Source organism: Ischnura elegans, chromosome 3, assembly GCF_921293095.1.
Source record: "Ischnura elegans chromosome 3, ioIscEleg1.1, whole genome shotgun sequence".
Classification (NCBI taxonomy): domain Eukaryota; kingdom Metazoa; phylum Arthropoda; class Insecta; order Odonata; family Coenagrionidae; genus Ischnura; species Ischnura elegans.
The window spans coordinates 2395805-2412006 of record NC_060248.1 but is presented as its reverse complement, the minus strand read 5'-3'; the positions used below and the strand labels follow the sequence as shown (position 1 = coordinate 2412006).

Sequence of the window (16202 nt, the reverse complement as noted above, 5' to 3'; positions counted from 1 at the left end):
TCAACGCGCTGGTTTAAAACGAAATTTCATCCAAACATTTAAAAAAATCCTGAAGGCATAAAGTCGCTATTCATATTTTATTGAAAAGGACAAACATTTCTTCAAAAGATAGAGTAATTACTTTTAATTAAAAATAAAATATCTGGCGGAGAAAAAATATTATATACAGTGGGTCAGGAAGCGTACTGGGTCCAATGACGGTGGCATACGAAATTTAAAGGGTACTACTGGGTACGCATGGCGGCGTTGAGGGGTTAAGCATTTTACGCGAGGAAATAAATGTCAAAATACTACGGAGACTTAGCATTCTGGCGAGACTCGATATGAGCAGCAGAGCTTCTCGGAAGTTGATGCGGTATTTTACTCCGAAAACATATTTCAAGTTAAAATTTATGAGTTGTGCTATAAATTCTATTGTTACAGTCACATACAAAGGGATATTTTCTCAGGATATTTGGTTTCTCCCCGATTGCAATTCGAATTCATGTTTTTATCTCCTTAGAGCTTCCAAAGATGGACTGAAAATAATTTAAGAAAATCCGGTGGATAAACGCGTGTATTTTGCAAAACGCCTCAGATTGTCCGCTAGCACTTGACAGCAGGAGAGGGAGCGACCTACCTGTTGAAAATAAGGAGTTGGATGAAGCCGAGTATCAAATGGGCGTACCGCTGAAATGGTGTTTGGTAGGTAAGAATGTATAGGTACATCAGACAGAAATCCATCGTTGCAGTGTAAATGCCTAGACGGCATGAAATCTTTTTTCGCGAGGTGGTGTGTCCCCTTAGAATATTTAAAAGAGATGTTATTTGAATGAACTGTATGCCCAATTGTTTCCATAAAATTAAAATATTCTATTAATCAGCTTAATTCCTGTTCGAATCCTTTAAAGGAAATTAAAATTACTCCCCAAAATCTAGTGTTTCCTGCTGCATAGGCAACTGACAAGGGGAGACCACGAAACTTGCACCGCCTTTTTCAATGCCGTATTTTTTATGGCCATCGGAATGGTGAACACATCCCTGAACTAGTAGTGGTTCCGTTGAATTAGTCAGCCTTAGTTAGGCTGTAATTAATTAATTTTCATGCGGTACTTTTCACAAGCCGGGTATAGTTTCATGATATGCCATTACCCAGCAGGCGGGTCAGAAGGGGTAATGGTTAGCGTCTTCGACTACCACCGGGGGGACCAGGATTCGATGCTTCGTGATGACTGTGCATTTTGTTGTCTTCATTGTGATCATACGGCGTCAACTTTTTCATTGATTTTAATTGCAATAAATGTAAATAGTGGCTGTAGTGTAATTTGTAATATTAATAATGAATATCTTTGAAAATATAAAATATTTAGAATATATCCATGTTAAGTAGAAGCCAATTACACATGATCATTTGGAGTATTCGCTTGTTAAATTACCGTATCTTCTATCGCATACGCGTTGTATTGTTAAATAGCTTTTTTGAAACCATTCTTAAAAAAATACCCTATTTTTTCAAAATTTACTTTTTAAATTTCAAAGCAATATCCCACAGCCCTACCCTCGGACTGCGCCCTTTCTTAAGTTGAAGACAGCGCCCTTTTAGAGGTCCCAGTCCGGCCCTGGCCCCTGGATACCCTTCTGGAAGTATCCTAGCGTATTCAGGGAACCAGTTAGTCCTCAGTCAGTAGTATATTGCTCTGAATATGATCCGGGCTGCCACGTGATTACCCTAGCCGACATTTCGTCCGCGTTGGGATCATTCCATACGAGAAATTCAGCCGTTCTGCTTTCAGAATGTAACGTTATGAGAAGACTTTTAATAACTCCAATGTTTGAATAGATAAAATGGTAGTAGCAAACCTCCTTAGTTCTACAATACGCACCCGAAGCAAGTAAAATTTTGAGGTAAGAAGTACTAGTTCAGTGTTAGGTTACATGATTAGCTTAAATTATGAAAAATATTGACTGGAACGTTACAGGCGAAAATTTTCGAAAGACTTCATCGGTTAGCAGTATTTGTGGGGGACTGAAATTATCTTCTGAAGTATCTTCAATGGAGTTAGCATTTGTCGGCTTCTGTGGCGTTGAGGATAAGCCCTCGGTCACCATGCCGAAGGTCGCGGGTTCGAGTCCCGCCTGGAAAGGTTACCACTTCCAGGATATGGATGCATGTGAACGTCTTTTGTTTTCTTTTTTTTAATCTCCCGTTGTCAAGGCCTCACTGAGCTGTTTTCGCGGGCAATTCAGATAAAAAAGATAAATGAATTCAATAGCAAAATGAGCTCAGTTGGGCCGAGGACCCGGGACCCGAGGACCACGCACTTACCTGGATGAGCGGGCGGGTGTGTTGTAGTCACCACCGGCGGAGCGGAGGGGAAGGTCATGCAAGCAAGGAACAAGCCAATCTCTTAAACAAATCGATGTCCCAATTTTATAAAACTCATCATCACTGTCTGTTTTCATTCTTGCACATACATATTTACACACTTCATTCACATTTAAAATTCTTAAAATAGCTTTTCGAAATAAATAATAAAATCAAATGCATAACAATTCTTCCACGATCAACTGAGGATAGCACAATCGGCACCTTGGATACACTTTCTCTCTCGAGGATAAGACCAAGGCGAAAACGACCAAACGAAAAAAGGAGGAGGAAAAAAATTGAATCTGTAACGAGTGGAATTGTGAGTTGAGGGGGCGGCCATCCATCCATCCATCCAGCTTCCACTCCCTCACTCACTCCCTCACTCTCTGTCATTTGACATAGAGGGAGAAATTTGCCAAAATTAAGCAGCAACAAATATAAACAACAAATATCTGACAAATTGATTAACGTTTGAAATTTCCAGAATAGTTCTCCCTTTGTTCGCTTCACGTTATTATTGCATGTCAGCCCGATTCACACGCAATGTAAGAGAACACAAGGTAATGAAAGCTGAAGAAACGACTCGCTGCCAAAGCACGTGCGCCAATGCAATTCTCACTGCCAAGAGAGTAAAAACGAAAGATCACCGCTCATTTCGTCGCGGCCACTTCAAAGAACTGACAAGTAGCGCCAATTAATCAATAGGCGTGCCCGTGAAGTAGGTGGCAAACGACGCACACGGACGGAGACGCGCCATTAGAAGAAGACCCCGCAAGCAGCTGCACAGCCACGCAAACACACGATATTGCACACACTCGCGCGAACCGTGCCAAATTAAATCAGTCACGCACTGCCGCTTCTCACTCAGATGTCGATGCGAGGGCGGTACTGCAGGCGGAGCGGGGGATCCCGGAACCTCCAGCGCGTCACGTACACGAACTTGAGCGTGTGGTCTTTGCCGAGGAGCTCGTCGTTGCACAGGATGTCGATCTGAAAAAAGAGAGAGACATTTCACACACTACAGAGAGAGAGAGAGAGAGAGAGAGAGAGACAGTACAACACGCCGATCGCAAGAAAAAATTTCATTTTGCGTTGAGAGCGAGCCCCGCCACGCTCGAAGACCAATGGCAAAGTAAGGGTGCGAAGGATCTAAGGTTTTCCCGGCGAATAGACTGGAGGAAGAGTTCTCGGGTTTCCAGCCGGGTCCAAGGGTTTTTCTGCACCGACGTTTCGAAGGCTAAGTCTGCCATCGTCTTAGATTCACCCTGAAGACGATGGCAGACTTAGCCTTCGAAACGTCGGTGCAGAAAAACCGTTGGACCCGGCTGGAAACCCGAGCACTCTTCCTCCAAAGTAAGGGTCTTCCCTTCATAGCTCGGCGTTGCGTACTTGGGGGCGGAGCTAAATCATCGCAGCAAGTTGGAGCCCTTCACAGCTCTGCGTTGCGAAAACAAATGAAAGGCCAAAAGCGTTGGCTCCTAAAAATCGGCCTGTGAGCATATCATCTTATGGTTTCGAGCCAAACGCACAATACATATGTTGTTTTGTGCATTTTTTAGCAATTTCATTTCTTAAAATATTCTTCTTAACTATAAATAGCATTTGAAGTTAATATGGCGGCCATAATGTCGATAATCATGTATGTAATGATGGCCCTTGCTTATGCATTATTATGAACTTTAAAATTTTATTTCCTAACTCGGAATATTCGAGAAATAGCTAATTACATACACTCAGTGAACATTAGTACCGTGGAATGTTATCAGGAATATTTATTAATGATAACTGTTGTTCACACAGATTGTCCTAGTCATGTTATCTAAATAGCTTAACTGATCCAGTATATCATGAGGGCACAATTATTAGATATCAATTGGAATTTAAACGACCGTAGCCACCAAAAAGGAGCTCTCACGCTGTATTTAGCTTGAAATACCATTGACGGGTATGTGTTATGCTAATCTACGCTCCTCGGTGATTGTAATCTAATTTAGGGCTAACATTTATCCTATGTTTAGGAAAAATACGAAATATCTATGCTTAACACTTCAAAATAATAGTAAATAATGAAATAAACAGCATTTGTCACTCCCATTAGAGCTAATCTAGCTTATTTGTATACCTAAGATTCCCATAAACAAACACCAATTCGAAATCGTCGGCGTACTGCCGCCTTCACGCAGGGAAAATCTGACAGGTTCAGTTTTTCTGCGACGACGCAGCGAGCTGGAGACGTGACGTCATCAATTCTCAAAGACGGGCTCTGATTGGCTCGCTAGCCGCGGCGTCAACGCAACGCCGAATTGTGAAGGCACCCTAATGGTGCAGTCAGGGGATCAACACCTCGTAAACAACAATAGCCCGGTCAAAATAGACAACGACCCTTGCATAAATTAACAACAGGCTGAAAATTTACAGGAACGTTCGGGATTCCACTCGGATGAAATCCTGAAAAGTCTGCATCGATTCCGTGTTGGAAAAAATGTATTCATGGTCAAAGGTCACAAAAACGGTTTTTTTGGACAAACGGTTAAGTTAATGATAAAAAATGCTTACAATTGGGTGTAGGTTCACCCACAGAAACCAATGGCCTTGATTGTTCTTTGGTCTCTGCTGTATTGCGATGGCTAATAGTTCGTCAACGGTACCGAAATGGCGAAAAAAGTCGCTCGGATTGCATCTGAAGATCGCCAAACACTTCTTAGAAGTGTTCATACGGTCGTGCTTAGGCTCGACTTAGGCAATCGCGGCACTCGTCACGCGGATAGTTTTTTCATGCCCAAATATTCACGTAAAGTGACATACGTGCTCACTTGAGATGCCTATAGGTTCAGTCATCTCACGAACGTCGAGTATCATTCCATGGGTTTTATCGATGATATCCAGCGTCACGAACTCTTTCAGGTGTCCTAATCGTTCGACGTTACTTGTGCGACCACGACGGAATTCAGTAAACCACTTCTTTATCATTGAAATTGATGGTGCAGAGTTTCCATAGTATTTATCAAGCCTTTCTGTGGTTTCGGCGACAGTTGTTATACGCCAAAAATGTTTAGTTAGTGCACGAAATTCACTTTTTTTCCATTATCGTGAAAATTCACAAGGTAGTCTGCTTTAAATGGCAGTCAAACGGAAACTAAATGACTTAATAGCTCAAAATGTCACAGCTGTTTACAAATATATAGCTACTAACGGGAGTAGTATTGTATTTATTGTAACTATATGAGAAATGCAAAAAGTCACGGATTTATCAAACAATGCTCGTATCTACAAAATTGCCGCTGTACTTTTTTTCTCTATGATTTACCATTTCTGAGAAAAAGCCATTTGAATGTTAGCTGGAGCCATTGGCGGATCTATGGGGAGTCTTAGGGGCTTATAGCCCCCCCCCCCCCCCATTAGGCATCCAACTTACTAAAGCCGATGTCCCACGGTCAAATTTGCATCAAAATTTGATGCAACTGACTCGCACCCTGTCCCACGGTCAAAATTTCATCCAACTGGCTTTTGGTCCTATCGTTTGTACAAAACACCGATTTGTACAAATGGATAGGACAGGTTCTAAATTTTCATCCAATTGGATGAAACCAACCAATCACAGGGCCTTTGACAAAAAAGCATCGCCAAGCGCTGACACACAGGCCACATAGGTTAAACTTATTTATCGTCTGCATGAGCATTTTCGGTGGCATTACCACCTTCCTCGGAGTTAGGTAAAAGAGTCTTTTAACTAACTCCGAGGAAGGTCACCTTCAGCACTGACGATAGCGGGTCAACCCGCTGAAACGTTTGCAAGCTTCTTTGTGAGTGTCCTTTTCTATGTGTTCCTATGTTTTTTATTAGTGTTTATTTTGTCCGTTATTTATACTATAGCGTAGTGCGCTTTCCTCAAGACTTTATATATATATATATTATATACAATCATAATAACACATAATAGAAATTGAAAGAAAGAGATAGAAACATAAATGCAAGACGATGACACACTGTGGCGTGGTGATGGAATGAAGGCCGAAAACACATGGAAAAAAGTTCACCTGAACCGGGAATCGAACCACGGACCTTCTGCTTTCCGGGCAGATGCTCAGACCACCGAGCTATCCAGGCTAATCTAATCTCCAGTGTTTTCGGCGGGGGTTTATACACCAAATCCCCCGAGGTCTAGCCCTATCATTTGGCCAAGAGATGGCTCTGGGCGTAGGTCCCGCCACGAACGAAGAATTCAACGCGGACAGAAGAAGAAATGGAATTAAAGATGGTTACAATCACACACACAGCAGGATAGATATAGAACATGCGTTTCGGGGAACGCTGATCCCAAGAAGAGGAAACGAACCATATAGGTCATATACATTTCAAATTCACATTCACACAGGTCGCCACAGGCGAATATACAATCATAATAACACATAATAGAAATTGAAAGAAAGAGATAGAAACATAAATGCAAGACGATGACACACTGTGGCGTGGTGATGGAATGAAGGCCGAAAACACATGGAAAAAAGTTCACCTGAACCGGGAATCGAACCACGGACCTTCTGCTTTCCGGGCAGATGCTCAGACCACCGAGCTATCCAGGCTAATCTAATCTCCAGTGTTTTCGGCGGGGGTTTATACACCAAATCCCCCGAGGTCTAGCCCTATCATTTGGCCAAGAGATGGCTCTGGGCGTAGGTCCCGCCACGAACGAAGAATTCAACGCGGACAGAAGAAGAAATGGAATTAAAGATGGTCACAATCACACACACAGCAGGATAGATATAGAACATGCGTTTCGGGGAACGCTGATCCCAAGAAGAGGAAACGAACCATATAGGTCATATACATTTCAAATTCACATTCACACAGGTCGCCACAGGCGAATATACAATCATAATAACACATAATAGAAATTGAAAGAAAGAGATAGAAACATAAATGCAAGACGATGACACACTGTGGCGTGGTGATGGAATGAAGGCCGAAAACACATGGAAAAAAGTTCACCTGAACCGGGAATCGAACCACGGACCTTCTGCTTTCCGGGCAGATGCTCAGACCACCGAGCTATCCAGGCTAATCTAATCTCCAGTGTTTTCGGCGGGGGTTTATACACCAAATCCCCCGAGGTCTAGCCCTATCATTTGGCCAAGAGATGGCTCTGGGCGTAGGTCCCGCCACGAACGAAGAATTCAACGCGGACAGAAGAAGAAATGGAATTAAAGATGGTCACAATCACACACACAGCAGGATAGATATAGAACATGCGTTTCGGGGAACGCTGATCCCAAGAAGAGGAAACGAACCATATAGGTCATATACATTTCAAATTCACATTCACACAGGTCGCCACAGGCGAATATACAATCATAATAACACATAATAGAAATTGAAAGAAAGAGATAGAAACATAAATGCAAGACGATGTCGTGGCGGGACCTACGCCCAGAGCCATCTCTTGGCCAAATGATAGGGCTAGACCTCGGGGGATTTGGTGTATAAACCCCCGCCGAAAACACTGGAGATTAGATTAGCCTGGATAGCTCGGTGGTCTGAGCATCTGCCCGGAAAGCAGAAGGTCCGTGGTTCGATTCCCGGTTCAGGTGAACTTTTTTCCATGTGTTTTCGGCCTTCATTCCATCTCCACGCCACAGTGTGTCATCGTCTTGCATTTATGTTTCTATCTCTTTCTTTCAATTTCTATTATGTGTTATTATGATTGTATATTCGCCTGTGGCGACCTGTGTGAATGTGAATTTGAAATGTATATGACCTATATGGTTCGTTTCCTCTTCTTGGGATCAGCGTTCCCCGAAACGCATGTTCTATATCTATCCTGCTGTGTGTGTGATTGTAACCATCTTTAATTCCATTTCTTCTTCTGTCCGCGTTGAATTCTTCGTTCGTGGCGGGACCTACGCCCAGAGCCATCTCTTGGCCAAATGATAGGGCTAGACCTCGGGGGATTTGGTGTATAAACCCCCGCCGAAAACACTGGAGATTAGATTAGCCTGGATAGCTCGGTGGTCTGAGCATCTGCCCGGAAAGCAGAAGGTCCGTGGTTCGATTCCCGGTTCAGGTGAACTTTTTTCCATGTGTTTTCGGCCTTCATTCCATCACCACGCCACAGTGTGTCATCGTCTTGCATTTATGTTTCTATCTCTTTCTTTCAATTTCTATTATGTGTTATTATGATTGTATATTCGCCCGTGGCGACCTGTGTGAATGTGAATTTGAAATGTATATATATATATATATATATATAGAAATCCGTAATAATGAGTTGATCTTTAATAAGAAGGATGCGATCTTTAAAATCGCAATGCAAGGAGGGATGTTTTGGAAAGAATAAAAGATTTACTTAAGGTATCGAGGCCGAGTTCTACAGGTTAGCTTTGTGGAGGGCATACAATGCGAGCGAGCGAGCAGCTGGAGAAATGACTAATATGGGCTGACGATTAACCTGTGTAACACTACAGCTGCCCGTTTCTATCTCTATGATTATAGGATAAGGATCTTATTTTAGCAACTGCTAGATTAGGAGAGAAAAAATGTGATTTAAATGCACGCTTACAGCACTATTCATTACATCTTCTCAACCACAATGTCCATAATTTATTAATAACATTTTCCTCGCGGGAATAAACTGCCTCACGTTTGTATCCTGCCGTTTTATTCTGCCCTTAACCTTGCTGAGAAGGGACATGAAAATATCATCACTTATCGTCAATTATTATCGATAACATCGGGAACATCGGCGACCAACTCCTTCTCCGACATGTTTAGCACACTTATTCCAACGCTTTCACACCCCCTTTCTAGCCAGGGCCAAGTTCAGAATTCCTTCAGTTTTCTTTTTTTCGCCTCTTTAATGTTCAAGAGGCCTGTTCAGACAATTTCACCTGCTAAAAAAAGACAGAATCCTTCACTTCCAGAAGCTTCCAAATTTGTTTACATAAATATCGTATTTCGTTTGTTTTTCGTCCAAGGCCATGTTCCAATCCATAGGGTGCACTCAACGCTCTTACGCTCTAAACGGCTCTTTCCTGCTCTTATTGCAAGTAGTGCCACCACTGTCAAGTGGCAGATTTCGAAACTGAAAAAAGTTGAGTAACAAATTTGAAGGGTAAGAAAATAGTGCAATGTTGTTGTTGTTATGAAGTGAGTGTTGCAATAATTTATTGCCTTATAAATATATGTACTTATATATATGCTTATATGTACTATCATTTGCAAAAGTCTTGCAACAAATCGAGCGGCGCCACTTTCGCTCCATTGTCGATTTCTGGCCACCATTAAGTTTGAATGATCACTATCTACGTATGAATCTTCATGGTAGCTCGGGAACGACTCACGAACGGGTCATCGTGACACGGGAGTGAGACGTAGGAAATCATTACGATGTTCAGTTGAGTAAACAAGCGTAGATGTTGTTAAGTCGTCGCGGCGTTTGAGATTATTTTTGAACCCGTAGTTGACTGGAGTAGATAATTGAAAATATTTACCCGTTAAAAGAGTGGGTACCTATGACGCCTGGCTTCCAATGGTAAACCCCATAAGGCCGGCTGGGGCGATTTCGCCATTAGGAACACAGAAATCAACTCGTTCGTAACCCCTTTTTTTTAGGGATTCAACGTCGTTCAGGAGACTTTATATTAAGTTGTTGAAATATTTGTTCGATATAGAAGAATTAATAAATGAAAAAAAATTAACTGGCAATTTTCCGGAAAAAAACACGACTCTGTCGTCTCCACCATATTTAATTGATTGGCATTAAATAGTTCTTTACGTAGGTTGAAGCTGATAAAGATAGCTCCATAAGCTTTCTTTTTCATTAATTATCAATTTGTTAATTGGATAAATATATTTACACCGATGGAAATGTTTCGTTGCAAGCAGAATGTGTCTCTATTTTTACTTTTTACGTATTTAGGAGAGGCTTAAATTTTTACGATAGCACTAACATATTTAGTGATCATGTGGCATTAATCTTCTTTTTGTTATAATAAATTAGTTACTGTTTCGATTTTAATATTTCGGCCATTATTATATTATTAAGGACAACCAACTTAAAGAGTAACTTAATAGTACGACTTTTCCCTATCCATGAATGCCTCCATTGGTAAGGTTTCCAATAACAACAACGGACAGAGATTAAATTGAAAGTCAATTTTAACCAATATTCGCCCTTTTTTACGGAGGGAAATACTTTGCGCATCTATTAGGGAGGTAAAATACTTTGCGCATAATTTAGCCGCTCCCTCAGCTCTTAACGCTGAATCGGGTGCTCCCGGGCCGTAGTTTTTATCAGCTAATAGGTCCTGCACCTCGTCTTGCCCTACATCTTTATCGCAACATTACCAGCCAGGGACGAGGAAGTAGGTTACCTGTAGTAAAACTTGCAGGCCGTAAGTGATTCTCACGTACTTCCAAAATAGTGTAAATAGGGCCAATTTGTAGCATTATCATATACATGTTGATGCCACAATTTGCTTGAAGAAAGTACTCACTAGAAAAATAGTTGATAAATACCTCAAGATAAGCCTTTCCTATTTAAAAATAAGCGCCGTGGTGGGTGCACGATTAAGGATTACCATTACATAGGTTATTCCAAGGATTGTACTTAGTAGATCAGCTAGTCTCACATTCTGTCCCTTACCAACAAAATTACTGTATTAAAAAAACACTGATTGCAGAATACTGAAGCCTAAAGTTTAAAAGTAAAATTCTTCACTTAATTTATACCTTTTTCTATCTCTAAGAAAAGCTTCCGTCACTGCTCATTTACGAAACGAAAAAGGGTAAAATTGTTCTGAAAAACTTTACTGGAGAAATTAACTTGGTAGGAAATGGCGACAAGTTGATGGCAAATAGGCAATCGCTGCAAAATATCATTCATAATTTTCTTTTTAATCAGATAAAATTGATTTATTTAAGAAATTACGTATATGGAACCTTAGATTATTATGATAGTTCTCATTCCAATGGTTAATAATGTTGAGCAGTTACGGACCTGTAAAGGAAACCATATAGCACTAGGAATTACATTCACCAGTGATTCTGATTGGAGTTCCTTCAAAAAAATGCAATTGATTCGTCCTACCGCGCTAACTACGCATGATTCCCGTCGCACGGTCATTTAAATTAGAAATTGTTGCAAAAATGCTCAAATTCAACAGCTGGTACCCTCTTAACATAAATTTCAAAAATTAAAAAAAACGTTATAATAAAATACGGCTGTGCGGAGGATAAAAATTTTCGGCCACGGGATAGACTTGAACGCGGGGCCCTCCAATCACCAACCTGAATGTTTATCCACTAAGCTATTTCTAGCTCAAGGTCATTTAGAGATTTTTTGATTATTTCATTGTGTTGTAACACTGAGCTCCTTCATGTGCTTCTGCTACGGCTTCTCACTTGAACGAATTTGATCAAAATAATCACTTTCTCGGTATATTAGTCTTTTATTCGTTTACATGATTATAACTGGAGCACGGAGGCTTTCGAATACTCTATGTTTCGGCTGGTTAGTATATACAATAGGAATATAATGATGTTGTCGCCTGCGACTTCGGTATGGTATCGTCTTTTTAAGTTATTCTTATTTGTTATTATGTTTCAAACTCGGTATTTGTATTTCTAATGAAGCAAGCGCATACATTCATTACTAACAGAAATTCTGTTAGGATTTGCTTACGTCCTTCTTACTCGACTTGAAAGGTTTTATGAAATGAGCTGCAGTTCCACTGATGCCTTAAACATAAAACGTATTGCGAACAAACACATTTCCTAATACAATATAACCTACTTAATGCAAGTAGATAATTCAATTAATAATCCTAAGTAAGTAATTAACATTATCCCCAATTCATCAGTGTATATGTAAATGGTTGCATCTAAATAAGATAACTTAATCATCAACGACAAAGCAGCTTAGAGTCATTATTCGCATTCACACTAATTACGCAGTAGAACATATTATCAAACAATACCTGTTGAAATCCGACAATCATTAAAAATGGGACTTTTAGCTGGAACTAAGTTTTCCTCGTCATACTTTGAATAAGTGGAAAGGAATACATCTTTACAGATTGACGGACGTCGGAGAACTCTGTTATTACTTACGCAACGATTAATGCCGATCAGCTTAACTAATTCATATTTTACGTGTTTGCTCAGATATTTATACGATGAAACACTGGGAATTTCAAAGCTGTCTCGTATCATATGTCGTAGATATTGTATTAAAACATCAACCCGAGTCGATAGATGTAAACAAAAGTCTGCCATGTTCACAGTGAACGACTCGTGATTTCCAGCTCTCTGAAAAGAGCTGAGATCACTCAAAAAGAGCCAGGCTACCAACTTTTTAAAATCTCTCCGAGGAATTACCTTCGATCTTTCCTATTGCATTAAATGCTACAATGTGTCTGGGGAATATCATGAAAATTAATTTCACTTTAATGGAAGCGGTCAAATCCCGAGACTGAAAAGGATGACAAAATACCTCACCCACCCAATAACCCGTTCTCCATGCATTGAACCATGAAGACTAGTATTGGATTGTTGCATACACCCGAAAACCATACAATTTCCGGGCACAATCTTTGTGGAGCGAAAGTGGCGTCGCTCAATTTGTTGCAAGACTTTTGCAAATGATAGTACTTATAAATGGAATTGCAGAAGTTATAACGAATAAAATACGGCATAAGCGACATATTTATCAATTGTAGGCTACTAATTTCGTGCAGGCAACCAATTTCGTACATTCAGACAAATTTAAGTGGTTTTTATATTTGAAAACAATTTATTAAAGATGTAGTGAAAATGAAAAATTATAATCACTGTAAATAGGTACCCGTCATAATATTTGAAATGCAGTAAGTCGACAGATTTAGGGCGTCCAGCCAAAGCAGAAAACTTCATGCATAATTCCAGCTTCTCCAGGGAAATTTTACAAATCCCAGTTTAATCTTACGTGATTACTGCGATATATACGAATTTTTTACATGATTTTACCCGAATCCCTTACGTGACTTTAAATCATTGAAGTGATTTCATGTTATATCATTATCATATTCATGCATTTACAAGGAAAAGAAATACGTTAGTTAACACATTGAATACGTTTGTTAGCACTGAAATTATTCAAAGCAAGGCTGACGAGCTGCTCCTAACTAGATGTCGACGTCACCTGACATTCTATTCTTCGTGTTTTTTAATCTTACTTGAGTACATAGTTAGATATTTACATTCATTCAGATAGAGTACATATATTAGTATATTTCGGTTCTGTTGTCTCGTCTGACATTGCACGTTTCGTTGCAGCTGAAAAAACTCTTCTTAGCTATTGCACTTAAATCTACAACAAACACGTTTTAACCAGAAAATGGGCGTTGAACTGGAAAAATTATCTGTGAAATGAATTTGATATAAACCTTTCTACAGTTCCGGTGTCGATCAAAAATTCATGCATAATTCCCGACTTTCCCGGTCGCTGGACACCCTTAAATTCACATCTATTCAAGAATCATTCGGATTCGATATTCACTCGATTCCTTATAAACGATTTAAAGAACCGAATCATTGCTCTGAATCAAATCCCATCCGAATCTACGAATATTCCACCTCAACGGCGGTAGACGAAGGGCTGAAGAGCGAGTAAGGGTGGATCCCTGCGCTCTCTCGTGCTCTTCGACTATGCGCTCTTCAGAGCAGAACGTAGAGCGGATTGGAATCGCACTACGTGACGTCACTTCCGAAATGTGACGATCGAAAAGTGCGGGAAAGAGCGCAAGAGTGCATTTTCGGTGGATTGGAACACGGCCCAAATGAGATGCATCGTGAGACACCCCCGTCCAGTTGCATCAAAATATTTGACCGTGGGACACCGGCTGATCACCGGCCGGCAAGTTCAACAGATTCAGGCTTCAATTGGTGGAAGTTAGACATATTTAAATAAATAAAAGATCGTAGCACTTTTCCACAAGAATTTTTAATGCGTGCAACGCGTTTCGGCTCACTGAGCCATCATCTGGTACAAGACACTTGAACACATGTGAAGATCCCTTTAATACCCTTGAGAAAGGAGAAAGGGGGGTTAGGAGAGGATTTGACATCTTTGCGTATGGGGGGTGGGAACGGGCGTACAGAGGAGAGGGGGTGCAGGGGAAGTCTCTAGTAAGTGGTGCGGGCCGTATCTCAGCGGCGCCGCGGGGCGGGGTGGCGCCCTGGGGGGGTGGATTGCATTACGACGGACGATATCTCGTAAACGCTTAGAGATAGGTCAAAACAAACAGAAAATCGGCCCTGGAGAACTATACTTTCACGTTTTATAAAGGGATAGCACTTTTTCTGCTCCAAAAAACTCAATTGAGGGTCCTCAGCACTTAGGGCCCTTGGGGCACGGGTTGCCGTTATTTTAAAGTAACCAAATTTTAACATGTGAATATAAGCCTCATTTGGATCATTTCGAGACAAGGAAAACATAACTTTTCGCAATTCTGAAAAATAAGGGCCGGCCTAATGTACATAAATCGGTTGATTCCATAGTGTACGTCCTAAATATTGGTTTAAATATGAAATGTTAGTTCTAGCATACCGGGAATAGCCACGGTAAAAGCTATACGAAGTAACACTCACACCATCTAGTCATACGGCTATAGTCCACAAATTTCCGCCGAGCCGAGGGAAGAAGCGTCGGTTGTTTACTGGTAGAAGCGCTCGATTGGAGATCGGAAGTCGCGGGTTCAAATCCCGCTCAAGGCAAAATGATTTTATAAAAATAGTAGAGTACGTGCAAAACAGATAACAACCCAACCACATCATTTTCCATTACTTTAAATTACATAAGTCGAGCCATTGCTAATAATCGACACCCTAATTTAATCACTGTATTTCCTTCCAGCGTACATCCACTTTTACGGAAAATTTGTTATATGCTTATTAGTGATGGGTCGATTCCAAAATTTTATCGATTCCGATCCCGATTCCGATTCTGACATTTCGATTCCGATTCTACCGATACCGATTCCATCGATTCTGATGCCATAGACTCCAAGAAAAATATGACTTAATTCCAGGCAACAAGAAAACCACTTTTAAAAATATTACTCTGTAAAAGAGTCAGTTGACAAAAGCATCTTTCATATCATCACTATGCAATTAAAATATAATAGCTAAATTTCAAAACAGAAAATACCTGAAAAGTGGTGTTACGTGATAGGTATTACTTTAGAATATTGGCACTCATAATCTGTCGACCATATACATGCATCCAAACTACAAGGGAGAGCCCTGAGTACAGAAATTTTCATAGCTGTAATAAAGATTACATACTACATATATGAATCATGTAATATTTGGCCCTTTCAAATTCTCAAGCAGAAAAACCAATTATTCTACATACTCAGCAGGTTTTGACGTCTCCACGTTTCAGTATTACTGCCTGTAGAAAATTGCCTTTTGCTACACACTTGTGTGACTGGGCAAGTACTTTCTTGCCAAAATTGCAAGATTATGAAGACTTAGGAATTTTTATTAAAAATTATATCAACGATTTTTGTGGATCTTGAATCTTCGTAGAATTCAAGTGGACGAAGCGAACGAACTATAGAACTAAACTTTAGTTTCGTAGAGCCAAAACAATTCTGTACTTCTCACGTCATTTAATCAACCTTAAAATCTCTTGCTTTTTTTAAGTTCAAGAAAAAACTAAACGCTACAAATTAATATCACATCGGACGGACGCAGTAATAAAAAAGGCTAAAAAGAGCTTTGTGGTGTGAAAACTCCCCATTCCGCGCGACTCACCTCGGCGAAGTTGGAAAGGGAAAAAGGATTTCGGTTGTTGCCTTTCACGGAAACAGTTCAT

At 40.5% G+C, this 16202-nt stretch overlaps 1 protein-coding gene across 1 annotated transcript in view; it reads right to left on the bottom strand.

Annotated features, from left to right (window-relative positions):
* Window positions 1-2385: 2385 nt before the first annotated feature.
* The window catches only part of LOC124155325 (polycomb group RING finger protein 3), a 42373-nt gene continuing 28556 nt past the window's right edge, over window positions 2386-16202 (bottom strand). Inside the window, exon 5 of the mRNA XM_046529051.1 lies at window positions 2386-3337. Coding sequence (XP_046385007.1) covers window positions 3212-3337 — 126 coding nt within the window. The 3' untranslated portion in view covers window positions 2386-3211. The remainder of the gene's footprint in view (window positions 3338-16202) is intronic.